Consider the following 21,531-nt stretch of genomic DNA (forward strand, 5'->3'; position numbering starts at 1 on the left):
TTTGGCCAATTTAACTGTATATAGTTAAACAAACAAACAAAAACAAAAAAAACCAACCCATTAGCATGTGAGTGAATTAGTTTTTTCCAATTTCCTGGGACACTCCTCAGTCTCTCCCAAATCCTGAAATCATACCTGAGGCAATATGTTTGATTATGAACCGGATCAGTTCTTATCAGTCACTTCATATCCTTCCCTGATATCTACGCTGTTCTTCCTCTTCACCTTTGCTGGCCTTGTCTGTAGAATATTTTACAACTAAACACTTGGCGGCTTTTTGTTTACACCAACACCTGCGTGCACTGCTCAAACTGCCGAAGCCACTTTTGAATACACTTTTGCACAAAACAAGAAAAGCAGCTTCCTCCACTAATTACTTTTGACCCCATCAGAATAAATACAATCAATACAGCATTATCTGTGCCACCCCCACTGCCGTAACTCTCCAAAATCGAAAGATACCATCCCCTTTTACTAGACGCTGTAAATTACTGCACTTTGCTCAGACTCAACTGCAGAATAAAGAACAAGGCCAAAGCTGGATTTTGCACGGCTGACTACGCCTCACCTGTCGGTACGCTGCGGTTTTGGGTGTGGCTGCAGGTACAAAATGCTCCCAGACGTTTTTATTGGGTTTTTTTCTGCAGTCTGTTGGAACAATGACTTCAAAATGTGATTAAATATGTGTAGCTTTAACATGGCTGAACACGTCCAGGTGCAGCTGCATACTGAAGCTCAATAAAAGATGTAGTAGGACTTTGAATACTATGTTTATGGCCTGTGTGTGATGGGACTTTAATGACTATCAGAGCGCACAGAGGGAAGTGCACTTATCATGTAGCACATTTCCTTCAGTGGGAATATTTTCCTCTACCATTTTCCTTCAGTATGAATCGCCCCTCTTAAATGTGTTTTGCAGTTATTTGTCGACTTCTTGTCGTCATGTTATGAAATACTGTCTGGGGATTCCATTAGCTTTATGCAACTTGTCACATATTTTAATTGTCGTGTCACAGCAGATGTCGACACCCTGAACAACGCAAACACAGAGATAAACAGAAGGTTTTGACGTTTAGCCAAACTGTATCCTGAGAGCAAAAAGGAGAAGTAAAAGGAGGTATGTGATGAAGTGCTGCACATCATAAGAAGTGTTCTAATATTAGCCCAAGTCTCAGTGACTAAAATTTCTATATTTAACCTGAGGGAAATCAGAAACATGTCTCTAAGGTAACACGTTATACATCTGCGCTATTAGCAGGCCGTGTTGTGGATAACAGGAGGATTCATTCAGGCTGTTTATGTCAGCTTTGTTGAGATAAAGTGTCTGTTTTCCTAAAATGGAAAAGAGCAGGTCCACTTCACATTATTCAGAGGAGCTGAAACCTTTCAGATGGTAGTTTATAAAAAATAAAAATATTTTAAAAAACTACATCATTACACTGTCTGGTTTTTATGAAGGAGCTTTCAGTATCAGAAGACAGCAGTGTGATGCACTTAGCAGAAGAAGGAAACTCAATTAAAAACAACTAGACTAAGACCTACAACTAAAAGACTACTTCTGTATGAACTTCAAAATGAATCGAATAGAAATGGCTTGAAAACTTGTATTATTCTTCTTTGCTTCAGAAGTAGATTTTTGTACATTTTTTGAAAAAAATTATTCACTATTATAATTATGTGTTAGACACAGCATCAGACCATGGAAAAAATGTATAAAAACTGTACCATCTGATAGGGAACAATAAAAATAACACAATGCTTGAGACAATATATTACCTCAATGTTTTTTTTTTTAACTTGTATTCAGTTTATTAATTTATTGAGCCATTCATTTGTTATTTAGACATTAATTTTTAACTGCGACGTTGCATCTGTGCCTGACTGTGGACTCCCTCTGGACGATAGTAGTACAGTCCAACCACAAATTAGAATATTGAGTCATTGTTTTAATTTTTTGCACAAAATGCAATGAAATTCAGAAACAACAAAGCTAACGTGAGCAACTTAAAATTTTACGTAGAGATGGTTCTATTTGGAGAGTATTAAAAGAATGGATACTGAAGGTCTCAAAAGCATATTTTTTCTATTTAATTTATTTTGAGAGGAACTGCAGTGTTACACAGATCGTGCAGTAAACCTTAATATTTTAGAATACATTTTAAAAGTTTTCTATCTCTTAGTTACTGCTCAGGTTTTTGACACATTCCTGGAAACTAGCACTGAAAATAAAAATGACTTCTTCATTGAACAATCTGCAGAATATGTTTTGGATTTTAGGTTTTATGAAATGTTTAGCAAGAGTGACAAATGATTTAGATGACCTGTTTTGTAAACTAACACTTCAAAACCCAAAGTTACTCATTTTTAGGGGGGAAACTAGCAGGTATTTTCATTCTTTGTTTCCTTGATGAGTCATGTATTACTTGTTTTGTAAAATGCAAGAGAATTGTTTTTAAATTGTCTAAAAAGCCCAAAATGACATCCTTAAATGTTTTGTTGTGTCTGAAACTTAAGTAATCGATTAATTGTTGCAGCTACTCCAAAGTAGAAATAAAAGCAGTAAGTTTGTTTTTTTCTTTTTTCAGCTCTGTAAGAAATGCATAACAAAAGTCTTTGGTGTTTCATCTGATAAAATATGATGATTTTTTTAAAAAAAGCTTCAGCTTGAAACAAAAGTCTAGTGTTTTGTCAACTCCAACATCTTCGTCCCAGCATGTAAAAGACTGATTATGCAGACGTGTGAAAAATTAATGACTGCCGTTATGAGGTCAGCGTAATTAGCAGGATGAAAAATTAAGCACATTGCTGTGATCCTGGTGTATAACTGTTTAAACGTGTTGGAGGTGTTTGAACACGGCTTTATGGAAGCTCAAAATCTGAGCGCTTCATTCATAATTGAAAGCATCACTGTTAAAACGTTATCTTTTAACATTGGTCATTTCTCTGACCTGTCAAGTGAGGAAAGTAGATCCTGCTAGTGACTGTTAATGTGGTTACTTAAACCTTTTAATTTGTCTGCTGTGAAAAATGTTACTTCTCAAGTGCATGTTTTCCAAAGTCGCCACCACCATTCAGGGTTTGCTCTCTGAGGACAGAATCAGGCAGCAGACCGCCGCCGTCACTGTTCTGCCGTTGGATCTTCTGTTTTCTGGCTGCCTCGAAGGGACCCCGATGTTCCCCAACCGTGATCTCAGCTTGTATTACGTGACAATGGACAATTATCTGTCACACTGAGTCATGCCAGGGCAGATAAGAGCCCGTGAATTTGGGTGTCATCCAGCAGTGATGGAAATTGGATCACATTCGCTCTTTCAAAGTGTCGCAGCACTGAAGGCGCATAGGAGAATTACAAAATGTCTTGAGCAGTAAATAATTCAGACCGGAATCATATTAAAAGTGGCTTTTTTCCACACTTCCTCAAATCTGGTTTGTGATTTCACACAGTAGCTTGAAATTTGGCCCTTTTCTGCCAGGAAAACTGACACAGAGCTGCAGTGGACCAAAGAAAATCTGGGGTCGGGTGAAATCGTACCGACTCTTGTGAGTTCTACCTGCTAGCTTTATTAGCCTAAATTAATAGCATTAAACATAAAAAGCTGGTATTTGCAGCATATGACAGCATTTCAACCTGGTTATTTTACACTAAAATGACAACAACATACACCTATTCAAATCATTTCTGACAATAGAACTAAATGAGCTGGTGATGCAGCACAACTATTGAGGAATATAATTAGTCTGCTGTTTTAGATCTGCTGTGTTGGTTGTTGGTCTGTGATGTACAAACTGCAAAATGTCTGTGCAGATTGATTCAGGTCATGATGATGCTAAATGCTTCAATAAAAAGTAACTTGTTTTGGTTCAGCTCTTATCCAAGAGGCTTCCTCAGTACTGACTGACTGATACCACTTATCAGGTATTTATAATACAGTCCTGAGGTCACTCTTCGGGCATTTTCAACCACTCAAACCGTAAAACATGTGATTTGAGAATGAGAATTAACACCTGGGACTCCCAACCAGTCAGAACTGAGGAAGCCTCTTGGATTAAGGTGAAATGTCTTCAGGAACTAAAAAAGACATCCAGGTGTCTTATGCCGAGAATTACAGCTTACAAACTTGACTTTTTTGGCATTTGTTTGAACAATATACAGTCACACTGATGACTTCTCTGTCATGGTGTCAGGTGGTTTGGAGCCAACTCTGAGTAAAGGTTCAGTAAAGAAGTTTGACTCTATGAGGTTGGGAGAGTTTAAAGTTGTAGAAACGCAGAGGTTTTCACAGGTAGTCTCTACCTCCTGCTGCCAAAATAATGGATTAATCCTGGAATTCTATAGGTGAAAGTAACACCACAGTTTTTCTAATGAGAATTTGCTCAGACAAGAGAACACTGATCAATCAGTGAACCTGGAGCCTTGGACCGACAAAATAAAAACATTTGAATTGCGAGTCCTCTCAAATTTACCTGTGAACCTTAAATTCAAACACTGCCCTCAGGGAACAGTTAGAAAACTTGGAATGCAGAGAATCAGAAGTGGGATACACACAGCAGGAGGTCTGCAGATGATGGTTATTGTAGATTGGTTTTGTAGATGTAGATTGTTTTCATAGTTTTCACCTGAAATCACCAGAAAACATTGAAATGCTCATCACAGCTTATCAAAGCCAGTTTTGTCTGATCAGCCGACCATTAGATTTATGATTAACAGAATAGCACCGATAAGAGTTGTTAAACATCTAGATAACATGAGTTAGCGCTGCTTTGTGGGCGACAGGCTGGTTTCCGGGACTATATGTTGTCTCGGCCCCTGACAGAAAACCTTGCGATGGGAAACAGATGTGGCGGGCCTGTAAATGTGCTGAATGGCTGCTGCACGGAGCCGCCTCCCTCTCCACCAGCTTTATTGGTGCACGAGTAATGAAAGAGTCAGTCTTGGACTTCAGCGGACCAGAACTCGGTACCGAACGGAGGTTTTGGCATAGTGTGTGTGTGTGTGTGTGTGTGAGAGTTTATAGAACTAGAGTTTCCATAGAGCGCTGAGAATGAGCCAAGCCCTCGATGAGTCACTCGCACATGGATGGATAAATCACTTTAAGATGGTGCCTGAAGGCCGTCCCATTGGAAAGTAGACTAGGTGGCTGCACTATAACCTCAACCAACCCTCTCCCACCTTATGTAACGTTTGTTAAAGTTTCCAGATCTGCAAAAGCTCATTTAGTTTAACATGAATTGGAGCTGAATGGGACATTTGGAGCATTTCTTCTATAATCCAAACAGTTTCTGATGGAGCTCTTTCCAACTGTCAGCCTCACGTGTTCTGCATTAGCTGTTGCTTGTGTTTATTCCAACTGATTAGGCGCCAAATTTTTACATCTTGATGTGGCTTCTCTTCGGTTACAGTACTAAGGTCTTTAGTTGGACTTTGGTACAATGAGAGCAGATGCTGATTACTGTAATTACATTCTTTTATTGCCTGTGTTTTATATGTGAGAAATGCAGTTCTTTCCTGAAACAATACTGGCAAACTATTTGGAAACTAGTTTGCATGTTTGTATTTTTTAAATTTTGCTTGTGGCCTGCTGGGTGGGGTTGTCCAGAGTTTGGACAATCACAGGAAAGCATGTAAAAGCCATTGCAGCGTCATTTTCACTGTTTTACAGCACACCTGACGCTTTTGTCCTGAATCAAAACCCACCATTTGCTCCATGTGTGTTGCGTTAGAGGAATTTTCTTTCTTCTGTATCCTGTTTATGTGCAGTGTTGGATGCCAGTGTGTTTTAACTTTGCGTGAGAGCACCCAGTCTTCGGGTCCGTCCCACAACCGCAGCATTATATCATTTTTTTTTTCCTCTCATGGGCTAAAAAATCCTGACCTCAACTCATCACAGTCTCATAAACTCCATATGGGCTCTGTTTTGCTTAAAGCTAACATTAGCAGCCATCCCTGTTTTCATTGTGCAGTTGGAAAAAGCAGAGTTGACACGATAAACAATCTGCCGCTGCTACACGCTGCCTAAATGAGGGTGGCGATGCACCAGGGAGTTTCCTTGTTAAGGCAAATGAGAATTAAACACTAGGATACAAATTGACAAACAATTGGAATAATGTGAATTAGGAGCTAAAGAAGTACAGTTAATGTGCAGCAACGGGTCAGCGCTTATTGACAGAAGCAAGATTTTCCTGTGTGATGAAAGCAAAAGTGTGGAAGCAATGCAGTTTAACCTGTCATCTAAAGGGTGCTACGTTTCATAAGCGCCTGGAGGCTCAGCATGGCTGAATTAACAGGAAATTTTTTGTTAGGAGTGCGTATGTTTCAGTTGAAATTTTGTCAGGCTGGATGTAGGAAGCTCATAATGTGTAGAGTAAACATTAACATAGACACCTCTTATCTGCTTATCTTTGCATCCCTGTGTGCTCTCACCTGTAAAAGTGGAAGATAAAAGCCCAAAGTGGCAACCTTTGTGTAGCGGAGCTGCTCTTTATCATTGCACATAATGTGATTCCCTAGCAGTGAGGAGTAGCTTGATGCTAACACAAAGAGCAGGCAGCCAGCGCCTGACTCACCCTCTGATGATTCATCAGCGAGTCACGCAGGGAGGAACAAGGGCTGCTTCATGTGCCTGTCGGTTTTTGTAGACTCACACAGGCGTTATCAGCGGGCGGGACACCTTTCTCTTTCTTCACTTGTTGATTGTGTTTGAGGAGCCACGTTGCCCAATGCAAATTTTTTGCAGGAATGAATGAGACAAAGAGAACACATATAATTCTCAGAGTTTGTTTTGGTGACAGCTTAAACAAAACCATGAGTGCGACACGAACATTTCCCCATCCTCCCTCCCTCCCTCCTTTGGCTTCACTCGACATTTGCTCCGCTTTATGACTGGAAACACTAACAACTCTGTTCCCGTTTGCCACATGTGGATGTGTTCGGGTGGCCCTCCAGTGTTTTATCGCACGCACATTTGCACACAATCACTCTTATTGTGTTCTTCATTCCAGAGGAGACTCAGGAAATGGTCATGTGCCAGCCTGCCGTTTTTATTTTAACCACATATTTTGTAGTGAAAGTTGCACAATGCACTACCGAGAAGGCTTGAAGCGGCAGGCCTTAATGGCTTTTTGCGTCACGGTGGAACACTTTGTACTTCACAATCTCATCTCAGTTTATCTAAGAGGGAGTGGACAAACTCTCATCTGCTACACGTGTATGCATTCATTCATTTGCCACATCCTTGAGGTTCCCTGCAGCCCGAATACTAGTGGTTTAATTTGTTCAAAATTACATTTACGTTTCCACAAGTTAGTCCTCAACGATTCCGAACATCTAGAATAAACTATTTTGAGGATAGATTCATAATTTGAGCAGCTCAAATGGATTTGCTGCAATTTCTATTGTTGTGCACAATGACATTACTGTTTACCGTTAGAGTCCTGACCCTTTTAAAAGCAGACTTCTCAATGTTCACTTACATAAGTCAAAATTTGTGAAAGAAAATGTACAAAAACACTTTTTTCTAACAATTGCTGGCCTTTATTTTCTATTTTACCTTTATTGTTGTTTACTCGTGTTACAACAAAGCCACAGCTATTCTGGGATTTGAAACTGATTCATGTCGTCCAGATGAAGAAATAAGGGATTTTATTGTTGCGCCATTAAATATCTTACAAAACAAGCTTTTTGGAGATGCTGTTATCACATATTTTTTTGCTATGCTGACAGTATAACTATAAAATTAAAGAAAGAACAAATGCATTGCCAGTTGCAGCCTGCATCAGATATGGTGTTTATTAATGCAGTGCTCTGCGGCATGTTTTCCTGGTGCCAGTTCTATTTCTGGCCTTGTTTGCTGAAGCCTCATTATTCAACAACCTTCCTCTTAGTCACCTTTTCCCTGCAGTGCTGTCCACTCTGTGTGAGTGGCTGAACTAAATGTGGCAAGGCTGGAAAGAGGAAAGATGGGCTATAAATGGAGAAGGGAACATTTTAGACAGTCTGCAGGGAATTCGGGAGAACCCCGTTTTTTTCCTACTCCTTAGTGTTTGAGCGATGAGTCATGGGGAAACCCCACCCACACGTGCCCACACATGCTCGCCAGATGGGGTGTGTCCTCGTAGTAACAGCATATGGATCAATGGACACTTGAATGCATGTTGGAGGAAGTCTTTCTGCAGGAAATGAGTGAGGTGATGAATTGTTGTTATCTGTGGCAGCTCCTCATAGAGAGACCTCCCAGAGAGCCGGGTTTGAAAGGCGTGTTTTGTTTAAAGAAATTACCAAAATGCACCATTTGTCAGAGCCAGAAACTGTAAAAACAGACAGACGCATTGATTTTCAGCTTTCAGTCTGTATGGTGTGTGACATCTGATTTCATCAGGAAAAATACCCCAAAATATATGTCTCATTCAAAGAAAATAATGTGTAAAACTAAACAGTTTGCAGCAGATCCTGTAAGAAACAAAGAATTTTGTGGTTTGTGCACATGTACATAAAATACTAAATTAAAAAACTGGCAGCAAATGTGCCAGAAAAAAAAAATCATGGTATACTGTAACATTCAGAAAATACATAAATACAGTAAAACTGTAATTTTACAGTCAAATGTTGTGAAAGAAAGAATTCCTATAAATAAAAGTGGAGATTGTTGATGTGGATTTTTTTTTTTTTTTTTAAACAGTTTTGGCCACATGTAAAGCAATACTTTTTCCTGCAATTTCAGCAAAAGTTGGAAAAAATCTGTAAAATATTGGTAAATTCTATTAAAAATTACGGTTAAAAGCTGTTAATTTACAGTGCAGTCAAGGTAAATCCCAGTGCATGCAAACAAGGCAGCAGTGTGGAAAAATTGCATTTGTTTTAACCCTCTGAATCTCAAAACCTGTTGGCAAAATCACACAATTTATCAGGGCTAGAGACTGTCCAAACACAAAGATTTGCCACATTTTCACATTTCCAATGGTCTGTGAACGCATCGTGCTCGACTTCCAGTTCTGTCATTAAAATTAATCAAATCTCAATTTAAAATTCAAATCACTTTGTCGTATATGTCACATTTAAAAAATGAAGTGTTTGCACCAGATTTTGTAAAAGAAACTAAAAAAATCTGTCCTCTTTAGTGCAACCAAGAAGCTATAACTAATGAACAGTCGCAACCCAAAAATTCATAGTTTTCAGCTGAACTGCAGGCAGTGTTTCCATAAAGCAGAGAGAGGATGACAAAAGGGACTGAGAGGAAAATAAAACATACTGGACCAATAAAACAACTCCAGCATGGCTTAAAAACAGTGCACAGAGGAGCAAGTTGTTGGAAGATACATTCAGCATGGTGAAACGTCTCTCTAGAAATCAAGTGCAGTCGTGTGAAGAAATTTATAGTGGTCCTAAAAATTTGGCATACCTAAATATCTGTAAGTTCTGGTAGCACCTGTATGCACTTGGAAAAATGTTGTAGATGTTTGATTGCTGTTTTTAAATTTTTTAAGGGGGCAAAATTCCCTTTTTTGAGTGTTTGTGGCATTTCTGAATTCTCTTTACTTTTACCCATGATTGTGCTGTTTATGTGCAGTGTTCAGAGGTTCAGGACTTTACGCTGCAGTAAAAATTGAGCCCACGGTGAGTAAAAAAGTGGCAAGAGCAAAAGAAAGCAGCCCAGAACCTGGTCAGGATTCAGAGGGTTTAACATGCTGGCAGGGAAAACTTTGGTGAGTGAAACAAATGAGGCGCAGCAGATGTGCCCATGTGCAAAGCGCTGAACCTCCGACTGCTGCAGGGGAGCTGCTCTGCTGCAAACAGCTCCAGACTGCAGTTGTTGTGGGCAGCTCCCCGGTGTTGTCTGTGCTTGCATGTAGGCATCTCCAGCCCCCTACACAAAGCAAATATTTTGGCCAGGTTGCCTTGTGGATTTAATGAGAATAATTGAGTAAAGGAATGTTTATGGATTTTTTAAAAAGAGTCGGCACAGATCACAGAAAACTAGAATACAAAAATGTTGTGTTAAGTAGCAGCTGTGTTTTTTGTGTTGTGTTAAAAATCAGCACAAACATACAGCCTTTTTTATTCTTTATTTGGAAAAAGCACAGAGTGTGCTATCAACAGTTGACAGTGAATTATCCAGAAAGATGGGGACACAGATTCTAGAAACAGATGTTGATGTTTTTTTTTTTTTCTTTTTGTAAAGTAATTTTTTCCCAGTGCTGCTGCAGAGACTACAGCTCTATCAGTAGATAAAAATCTCCTGATGTCCTCGCATGATCGCCAGCAATCTGATCAGTGCTGGACACACTGGCAGACATTGACCCTCAGTACTGAGAGCAAAGATTTGGTTTGCAAAGTAGGAAACACAAGAGAGGCACTGAAAAATATTCTGCACACACATTTGACTTGTACTGTTCTAGATTTAGAAGTCTTGCTCAGAAAAATGTGCATCTGCTTCAAATTAGTATGTTGTTTTAGTTCCCAGCTCTGCTAAGGAACTCACAAAGCCATTTATCACATGTGCGACTGCAGTAGTTTGCAATCTGTAGCTTTTTGAAATTGAAGGTTATCCTGTGATTCCCTTCAGCAGAGCCCAAGAAGCTCACACTCCTGAGATATTTTGAAAATGCACAGAAAATATCTTTATTCCGTTGCGTCCACAGCGTGGTGGAAATGTGCACACTGGCGTGCCTGGCGACAAGGCCTAGGTTGCCGAGGCAACGGCATAGCAAAACAGGGGAGGAGAGAGTGGGCTTTTTTCTCTCTTTCACTCCACGAGGCGGAGTTCGTTTCTTGTTACTGGGCTGGACAAAGATAGCTGTGAGTCATCCTTGAGGCTGGGAGGCAAGCCAACAAATTCCTCCTCCTCAGATTTCTTGTCTCCATTATTCCCCCTCTTTCTCTCTTTCTTTTTTGTTTGTCTTTTAACATTTTCCATTTCACAATCCCCCCTCCAGCCACCCTCTCCGCCTCTCCCCCATCTCACACCGTCTCCGTCCGGTAGCTCCCATTTTGTCTCTGAGCCTCAAAATACGTCCGCTTTAAATTTTCTATTTTGCTTTGAGTTGCTTAAAAAAAGGTTTGCGAGTACAGCTGAAGAGGGTGGTGTAATGTTGTAAACCTTACTATTTTTCAGTTTCTTCCTTCAGAGTGTAGCCATTTGTGTGTGGGAGGAAAAAAGACAAGCAGTCAAGACAAAAAAGAATAAAGCTTGCCAAAATTCCACTTCTTTTTCTGTTTTTAATTCCTTCTCTCGGTGCAGACTATAAATTGTGCTGCCCCTTTGGCACAAAGGTCTCCCTCACTTTGCAAGCTCAGAAACAACTCTGCTGCCTTTGCTTAGTCGCAATAGACTTCCCTTGTCTTGATGAAACATCCTGGTGTTTTTTTGTTTTATTAATTTGAATGTAATCTGCATTGGTATGCTGATTACAAATTGCAAATTTCAACTGTGAGACTGTTAAATAACCACTTCACGTGTGTCCTGAGTGCAGCATGTGATGGATCAGACTGTAAACATGAAGTCAGAGGATATTTATGCTGTGGCTCTGTAATTACACACTTCATACTGGATTATATAAACAGGTAGGACCAAGCAAACGCCTGAATCAAGGACTCACGCTGGATTATGTAAATAATGCAGGGGAACAGGCACTGTATGTTTCATAACACTTTGAGGTCATATATGTACGCGCATTCGGATGCATTAAACCAACACTGTCTTCGCAGTCAACACTCCCACACATTGCAGAACACAGTGGCACAAATATACACCCACACACACAGGCAAGACTTCCCAGCGCCCTTCCACTGTCTACACGTAGTTTCAGTCCAGGAGCACCATCCTGGAGGTGTCCGAATCAAACACCAGTGAAAGAGTAGCAGGGATCGGTCTGCCATGCTGCACTGTGTTACACATTTAGAAACCATTCCCTTATCTCCATTTTCATTTTCTATTATGTGTTTAACCAGTTTAAATATTATCTAGCAGTCGATGAGTCATTGGCTGTTTTGGTGACCATTTCAGTCCCTACTTCTGTCGCTGCTTTTGGAAAAATAAACACATTTTCTTCCTTTAATAACTTGTGGTGTTTAAACAAAAATGTTGTGAAATTTATTTAGTGAACACTGTATCCATTGTAGCTCTGGCTGTCATCATCTGGGCAGTACTTGACTTCTCCGAGCTCCTGGCAAACCGAAAATGAGCAAAAAGGCAGAGCTGAGGTTGGAAATTAAGTGTCTAAATGCTCATGCCAGTAATTATGCAAACCTTTGAGCCTTAATATAATTTAAATCAGGGACCCAATCTGAGTCACTTACAATTCATTATTTGCTGATATGGAGTTCCAGTGTGATACCATTTAAGTTGTTAAAATCAATCTAGTGACCATGTGATCTGAAAACCTGTAGGCTCTACATGCGTGTCATAAAACGTGTTGTAGATTAGCTGTAGTACCTGGTTGTTCCACCAGGTGGGGCACCTTTCTTTTTAATATTGTAGAGACCAGAGGTGACGGTCACTCGGACTTCAGGCAGTTCACATGGCAAGCAGAGAGAATTGTGGGGGTTTAGCTAACAGACACCATGAAAAACTTTCTATAACACTTAATGGCCTCCAGCTTGAGTTCGTCTATCTGAAACAAACTGACTCTGACTAGAATAGTGTTCATATATGAAAATGAAATCCATAACAAAGCCAACTTGTCACATGTTCACATGTGTAGTGACTTAAACAGCAACATCACCACAGAATGAACGTCTACTGTGCTTAGTTTGTGTTTTTGATTTACCAGTTATTAATTGAAAAAGCTGCAGGTTATTGATTAAGAAAATTATTGAAACTCTCCAGCTTGCTGCAAATTGTGCTCTCCCTCTTCAAGACCTGCGTGATCGTGGACACAAATACTAAATAAAGGACCAGACTTAGGTTTGTGCTAAATAAAGCCGATACCCATCATTTAAAAATGCATTAATCATCCACGATTACGATATTTATTTGATTTTAATATAAAGTCTTGCACCTCTATAGAAATGGCACAGCAATGGCTAAAGTAGAGAAAACTCAAAAATGTGTATTTTGTGCAGTGTGGCACAGTTAAAATGAAATGATTCATAAAAAAGTAAAAAACGAAATCAACATATCCAACGTTTTTCGAATTTTCTTTTATTCAACTCAGTTCAATTTATTGATATAGAGCCAATTGAGAACATGTCATCTAGTAGCACTTCCCAAAAATTCCCATTGTGCAAACACTTGGCGACATCGAGAAAAATAAAAAAAACCCTCCCCTTTACCATGAAGGCAGAAAAAATAACATCAGACAGAACCGGGTTAAGGGATGGCAGCCATCCACCTCGACCAGTCGGGGTGAGACTGGGGATGAACTCTACATGCTATAGTTATTTTATTACTTGATTGTGTCCTCTGAGTAAACACAGCCTGCAGTTAAGCTGAAAACTAGAAGACCATTGGAAAGCTTAAAATCCACATATCACTCTGTATTTACTGTTTCTTGCTGTAGTGTAATTTTGGCGATTTTGTCTAGAAAACCTGCCTTTCAAATCTGCAGAGGTCTCTCTCTCGTCCGGTGTTTTATTTCCTAACTTCTAGATTTTCCATCATCCTCACTGTTAAAGCTTTACTTTAGCAGATTTTGGCATGCTGACATTAACATTTAGCTCAGCGCACCATTGTGTCTAATTAATTTTTGAGCATGGCTCCTCGTCTCCATTGTTTAACTGTCTGCCTCCTGTGCAGCGTCATCTCAGGCCACTTAAACCGAAGCCACAGAACTATAAAAGTTCCTATTTAAAGCATTCATCAAATTGTTGCTCTGCCTGCCTTTCGGCTTCAAGGTTTTCCTCCTGTTTTCTCATTATTTTTGTGTATGAAGAGAATGCAAATTGTCAAGCAGCATGTTGATATGCTAAAGCCACTTCTGTCCATTAATTCACTGCTGGAGCCGATCCACTGGGCCCATTAGCGGTAATGAACATCACAGCAGCAACACACACTCAGCAGCATTCATCTGCTGCAGAGTTGTGCTGCCTAAATGAAAAAAAGACAGATAAAAAACATTAGGCAGGCGCTGTATAGTTTCAGGTAGTGTTTTTGTCAAGTTGAAAATGGATGAATGCATGCACATCCCTAGTGCATTCACACTTTACAGCTCAGTTTAATAAAAAATTTGCCTTTGTCTCGCTGTCATTATGCAGAACCACAGTATGTTAATGAGAACTGTGGTGCATCAGAAATGTTCCCCAGCAGCCTTGAAAAATTAGTTTTCATCACACCCAGAGAGTTATGCAAGCCTCAGGGAGCATGGCCCAACTAGCAGTGGTTAAACTCTGTTATCATGTATAGTCCCAACAAAATAGCAGTCATTAAAACATTTTACAGCAGTTGTCACGCCTCATTTTAGCCCAGTCTCTAATCTGCCTGTCTAGTTGTGGAATCTGATGGATGAATATGTTTGTATGGGGCTGCTCTGTTACTGTCAACCTTTGTTGGCCCAAGAATCCAGGGAATGTTTGTAGATGTTCACCTATTATTCACTGTCATAACTGTAAGTGTGGGTACACCTGGGTCGTAAAGCATCACATTCTCCTTCGCAAGTTATTGCAACAAAAACGTTAACTGGAAGAAATATTTTCCTTCCGCCTTTGAGATGTGATCTACTCAGCATTCCTCCACTGTGTTGATATGTGTTAACATGCACACAGATGTTGCAGTCAAACCATCTGCCCTTGAGCAAGGCTTTTAGCAGCCGCTGCTGCCATTGATGGTAATGTTGCAAAGGAGTAATGCATGAACACCTGGTCTGCACATCTGGTCATTGAAATCAAGTTATTGGCTCCAACTTTGGCATTTTTGACTGTATATGCTCAAATGAAGGAGAACAAAGGAGAACAAAGGAGGTTTGTTATGCAGCTTATATGCCGATGTTAGAGAGGAGAACATCATCCATATTTGCACAACAATGGTTCAGGGGTTTTTATCAACATTATAAACAACAGCTGCCAAAAAGCATGCTAAAAATTTTTACCAGTTTTAACAAACACTGAACTTTGAAAGCTTCATTTAACTGACCATAATCATCATCAGTTACTGTGTGAAAGCGATCCATCATAGTAATGAACCAACAAGCTGTATCTGCAGCTCCTCTTAATGTTATGGAATGTTACGAGTTTAAAGTAGTCAATTAGCTGTCAGTCTATTAAATTAATAGCCAACTATTTCCATAATCAGAAAAATAAGTCTTCTTAATATAAATACTTTCTGGTTTCTTTCTTCCTCTATGACATGACAAGATATTTATCATCTTTGGGAAGCACTGATCAACCTTTTGCCATCATTTTGGGATATTTTAGAGCATTTATTGGACGAGATGTTTCTGCCTCCTTCCCAGAGCCTCTCCTGTGTGTTTGTATGCAGGTTCAGCTATAATGTGATTTGGTCCCACTTAGAAACTGGGCAGCCTCTCAGACCGCACCTAAAATACTTATTCATTTTTCTGCTTTTTGCAAGTTCTTTCTCTGCTCATTAGTTATTTCTCTTCAAAATCCAACTTGGTGCAGACTTAAAGCTTTTAGTTGACATGTGTTTTACTCTTCAAAGCTCACACCGACTTTGCTTGTAGGTGAAACTTTTCCTCTTATAAAAATTAACGTAAACAAAAATATTTCGCTGTAAAATGCCCCTATTGTGCTCTACAAGTTCCACAAACTTTGATATAATCCATGACACAGACTGACTTTTAGTTCTTGTTAAGTTCATGAAACGTCAGCAGTGACTGTGAAAGACTGTGCATTGTATCTGTTTCCGTCTGTTTTATTACAGATTTTTTTCTATGCTTTCTTTTCTTCTGCTTTCTGCATGGTCTTTTTTTTTTTTTTTTTTTTTTTACCCTTGAAGCTGGCAGCAACAGTGCAGTTATTGCCTCTTGCTTCTTTCCGGGGACCGAGTTGCACTGTCATCCCCTTTGTTTATTGACAGCAGTAAGAGAGGATGATTGCTGCATCAATGATTGCAAATGACCTCTGTACCATTCAGTTAGCTTACTTGTCTTTATGCCGGCTGCCCTAACACCCGGCTGCCATGACCAGACGATTTGGAGGTCTGTGTGAGCAGCCTGGAAGACATCTCCTCCAGCAGATGGCCGTTATTAGTGACATTGACAACGAGCCCACAGGGCCAAATAGAATAACAGGGAGACCATTTCCTCACTGACTGCGTACGAACCACCTATGCTGCTAACAACCTCCCTCCATCCCCTCCTCCGTCTTCATTTTCTGCTGGGAATGTATTGTTTTTCCACAGACAGATCCAAGTTTTTTTTCCTCAAGCAGTACTCTAAATGGGTTCCTGTAGAGATGTTAGAGGAGAGGCGGTGCACGAGCACATGTGCACCAAACGTGAATTCTCTTAATTCAACACAGGTTCCCTTGAGATGGAGCTTAATGGGCTCTTGTTCGCTACGGAGGGCTAATAACAGTACGATGAAGTGTTCAGTTAACGTCGGCAGCGGACAGCTGCTGCATCTTACAATAAGCAGTTTGTGTCGTCTGCAGCTTCTGTCACTGCAGCACAGTTACTCTGCTACTTATTAGGTTTCTCTTTAAGCAGAAATAAAGGAGCATGCTCTCTCTTTAGTACCAAGTCTGCAGACCTAAGGGGAGCTAAAAGTAAGACTATGTAAAGTAAAACTACTTTTAGAGAATTATATGGAGGACAGAAGATGATCAGACTGACACACCTTTCATTCCTTCTTCTCAGTTGATTTGCTGTCAGTGAATTCATTCCTCATATCAGTAGCAAACATTTACATCTACTGACACTTCTTTGAATTTTATAGTGATAGTTATTCTTGTGTGGCCCTAAGCACAAATTTATTCCAATGTCAAAGTTGTAAAGTTCTGATATTAGCAGAATCCAGACGGCCTCCTCTACATGTCTCTGCTGCCAGCAGTTTATGGACAGATACATGTGAAAAACATGAACATTTTGTAATATTTCTTTCCTTGATATAAAGGGGGAAATAAAGACATGCAAATTTCATCATATTAAATGTTGGAAGATCTGGATAGTCCAGACTGTGCTGGAAAAAAACAAGGAACAGCATGTGTGGGTAACCCTTATACACAAGATAAGAGCTTAAAAGTAAAGGCAGTGAAAGAAGAGAACAGAAGTCAATGATAAATAACTAAATGCAACCATATAAAATGAAATGTATAACAAAATACAATCACATCTTGGTAGTGAAAAGAATTCCACAATTAAATTAAAGTTGAACTTAATTCTACGTTTCTATGCAACAACTCTTATTTATCTTTATTTTGTTTATTTCTATGTATATATGTTGTTTAGGTGGGCGGTCCTAACATCTGTCTAAAGCTGATTGGTCAAACAATTGTCAGTGGAGTGACATTAGGAAATACAGAAATTGTCTAATTAAAAGTTGATGTATCAAAATCATGGAATAAATTCAAGACATCTTTGTCATTTTATTTTACGAAAATACCTTTATTTTTTATTTATTTTTGTTTAATTATTTCTACATTTATATTGTATAAGTGATTTGTTGCTCTCTGTAAAATGAATTACATGTAAAAGCATGTCAGTCGACATGTGTTTCCTACTTTTTCTCCACAAATCTCACACTGACTCCTCTTGTAGGTGAAAGCACAAAAAGGCACGTAGTAACCCACTTTTCCTCATATAAATATTATGTGGTGCACAAAAATATTTCCACCTGAAATACTGCAGATTTCGTGTCCCAAAGGTGCAAATATCATCGATAAAATCCGATATAATTCACGATACGGACTGAGTGACTTCTAGTGCTTGTTAAGTTCATTAACCATCTGCAGTGACTGTAGAGGAACACAAATGAAGCTCTACATGTTCTACAAAGAAAATATGACTGTAGTTAAGCATGTTAGACCGTGACCTAATGTAATATTTAGAATATCAAGAGTGGCAGCATGACTAAATATAAAAATACACATAACAGCAAACAATATTCAGCTCAAAACTAGATCTGTCTCCTATTAACTACAGAGGGAAGTCAAGGCAGCTTTCAGTTACTTTTAAATAAAAACATTTACAGAATAAGAGGTTTGAAATCAGGACTGATGCCACTTAAAGTGTGATTCTCAGCTCTGAAAAAGACCAAATTATCTGTTCTCAGACTACAGTGAGTAAAAAATGAGTTAAATTATGCCACACAGTCTTGAGAAACACAAACTGCCCTGCAGGAGATGAAGAGGGGCAACAAGTTAAGACTCCCCAGCAGGTACATGAAGACACATTCACTACTGAAGAAGCAGCAAACGAACATCCCCCTGCTTTCGCTCTTCACAGAAACTCTAAGAAGGAGTCGGAGCTGGAGGCCGCTCTGGTCAGGCTGAGGGACCTGGAGGCCCTGCTCAACTCTAAAGATGCTTCCCTCAACACTGCCCTGGGGGAGAAGCGAAGCCTGGAGGTGGAGGTGAAGGACCTCAAAGCCCAGCTGGCAAAGGTAAAGGCTGTTCTACAAGTCTTACATGTTTGCTGTGGGCAAAAAGTCAGAATTCCAAGTTTGTTGCGGCGCAGCAGCAACGCTACACTCACAACAGGATCAGTTCAACTTAAGGACCTCCAGTCCTCCGCATAATGTTGAGAAAAAAAACACCTAAAATGGCACAGACACTGAGCAGGGGGGTTTTGAAGTAAGTGAAGATAGAAGATTTTACGCTAAAATAAATGTTTTCCAGTATAAAAAATATTTGGATTCCATCAACTTCCACGATTGAAATACTGCAAGGCCTGACACATCATTAATCACAACTCTGGACAGTGTGTTTAAAATGTTTTTGTGCAAAGTGCATAAGAAATTAAAGAAAATCGATGCTATTTGTGCAAAGACAAGGACTTGCTGATTCCTGCGATAGAAAGAAGGAAAGACGAGGGGAGAGTTTATGGCTGTAACACATCACTTTAAAGTATTTGCAGAAGCCAAAAACCTTGTTGCTGCTTGGGTGAGCGTTAATGCTGCAACAAACGATAAATTACTTGGTAAATTTTAAATTAATCAGCAGCTCCCAGTCTGAGTAAAGAAAGGAATGTTCTGATTCCAGTTTCTTAAAAGTAAAAATTTTATTTCGTTTCTTTCCTCCTCAGACAGTAAATCTAACAATTTTGGGGACGTCATGTTTCACCATTTCTGGCATTTTATAGACCAAATAAGTAATGACTGATTAAACAACAATATAATTTTTTTTATTGCAGCTCTGATGATGATTGTGTTAAAGAGCCATTTCACTTAAAATGACTTATAAAACTAGGCTGCCTGTGTAGTTGGCAGAGCGATTATTTTTAGAATTGATGATTAACTAAAGGGGGGAAAACTCCTACTACTACCAGAATGCTTTGCAACCTGCTTTATCCAAAACTCAGGTGGCTATTTATTAGTCAAAGAAGTACAGTTTGTGGTAAAGTAGATGCTGGATTCTTTAAGTGAACAGGTAGATCTCAGTGTGGACTTCATGGAGGGAAAAACTGTACACATGTAGATGTGCTGCTATTTTACATAAACAGAAAGTCTGTTGAAATGCCGACAGTCTTCTACACTCAGTGGTTGGCACTTGTTAGAAAAGCCACAGTGACTGACATTTGAAATGATTGTCTCTGCATGTTGCAGCAACACTTGAATGAAATCAGTAATTGTATGTAAACCCTCCGGGCCATGGATTCTGAATGAGGACGAGGTGATAAGACAGAAGCTGCTTCTCTGCTGTTTGTTTTATGAATGAATGAACTGCAGCACTTGACACGTGCACCGCTGTGGTGTTGCTCCACCTACTGGCCAAACTGAGGAACTAGGGCTCTGCTTGACCCAGACAAGGCTGCGCAGATCACACCTTCAGCTACGTTTTTTTGTTTGTTTGTTTTGTTTTTTTATTGCTTCCATGCCTGTCTTAAAGAGCAATTCTCTCGTCTCACTTCTCTCTCCTCACTCCCTCCCAGCTGGACGGCAGCTTAGCTGATACCAGGAGGCAACTGCAGGATGAGATGCTGAGGCGAGTGGATGCAGAGAACCGCCTGCAGACCCTGAAGGAGGAGCTGGAGTTCCAGAAGAACGTCCACAACGAGGTGCTTCACCTTAACACTTCTATTTTTACACCGCTGTCTAAGTCGTCTGTCCTACTTTTCATCTTTTCCACAGGATATCGATTCGCTTCCAACCTCCTACTGGTTTTATTTAGCATTTTTCCCCTCAATGTGTCTTGCAGATGCACCTTTTTGCATCTCACCTCTCCTTTAAACACAGTCCAGACAGAAACATGAAAGCTATGCACATATTCAAACATTACAGATATCAATTCTTGCTATATTTAAGTAGTAATTTTTGTGCTTCGGCTTAAAGTTTGACCTGAAACCTGCAGCAGATGTGGGTTCTCCAAATTCAAACATAATGAGAAGCTGTTTAAAGATTTCTGTGCACCTTTAAAGAAGTAATTACGGCACAGCAGCTGACTGATCAATGCAATTAAGTTCACTGACGAAAGCAGGTTTCTGCAGGTGGAGTGTTTATTGTTGCTTGTAGAGTATGAAACTAAGCAAACAAACCCAAAATCAATAGAACGAGTCTTTTTGTCACTGAATTAAGTTGTAATGAAGTAATTAGAGAAAGTTAAATCTAATCAATACATCTCAGACTCGAAGTGTTTTCATGCATCTTTTGCTGTTGGTTTCTGCAGGAGCTGTCTGAGACCAGGCGCCGGTTCGAGAGTGAGACGGTGGAGATCGACAGCGGGCGGCAGCTGGAGTTTGACCACAAGCTGGCCGAGGCTCTTGCTGAGATGAGAGCCCAGCATGAAGACCAGGTCCGTCTCTACAAGGACGAACTGGAGAAGACCTACAACGCCAAGGTACGTGTGGACGCTGCAGGAGGCTTCGCTCTGTCGCCACCTACAGTCCAACTGCTAACTGTGGCTCTGCTGTCCTGTTGGGAAACAGTGCACAAGTCGTGAAGTATTTAATCATCAGTGTTTCAGATTTTGTCAGGGTATATTTTAAAAAAAATAAATAAATTAAAAAAAAACTTTTTACCTCTACAGGGAGGAGGAATATTAATTAAAACAGCTGCCATCTTGCTGGAATCTTATTGAAGAATGTGGAAAAACATAACAGCAGCAGTTTTATCATTGAAATTTAATTGTAAATGAAACCGTGAAATCTTCTTTATTTAGCACCCCTTGAGAAAAAGCACCGAGAATAAAGGTATATAGTCAAAAGTATGGACACACCTTCCCATTCCATGGTTTTTATTTAATTATATTGTACATTGTAGATTAATACTGAAGACATCAAAACTATTAAGGAATACAAAAGGAATTATGTTGTAAACAAAAAAGTGTTAATCTTCAGTATTAATCTACAATGTAGAAAATAATACAAATAAAAGCATTGAATCAGAAGGTGTCTTTCACAGTAACAGTTAAACTTTTGACTGGTACTGTGTGTAAATAAATAAATGTATATCTATATATAGACAGAGAGAGAGACAGAGAGAGAG

General features: G+C 39.6%; 1 protein-coding gene across 3 annotated transcripts in view; it reads left to right on the forward strand.

Annotated features, from left to right (window-relative positions):
* Window positions 1-21,531, forward strand: part of LOC111578023 (lamin A) — a 46,279-nt gene that overhangs the window by 17,231 nt on the left and 7,517 nt on the right. For all 3 annotated transcript variants that reach the window (XM_023284597.3, XM_023284599.3, XM_023284598.3), the window contains exons 3-5: window positions 18,336-18,492; window positions 19,980-20,105; window positions 20,714-20,884. In XM_023284597.3, coding sequence (XP_023140365.1) covers window positions 18,336-18,492; window positions 19,980-20,105; window positions 20,714-20,884 — 454 coding nt within the window. The remainder of the gene's footprint in view (window positions 1-18,335; window positions 18,493-19,979; window positions 20,106-20,713; window positions 20,885-21,531) is intronic.

The sequence above is a fragment of the Amphiprion ocellaris genome, chromosome 9 (genome assembly GCF_022539595.1).
Source record: "Amphiprion ocellaris isolate individual 3 ecotype Okinawa chromosome 9, ASM2253959v1, whole genome shotgun sequence".
Lineage (NCBI taxonomy): Eukaryota > Metazoa > Chordata > Actinopteri > Pomacentridae > Amphiprion > Amphiprion ocellaris.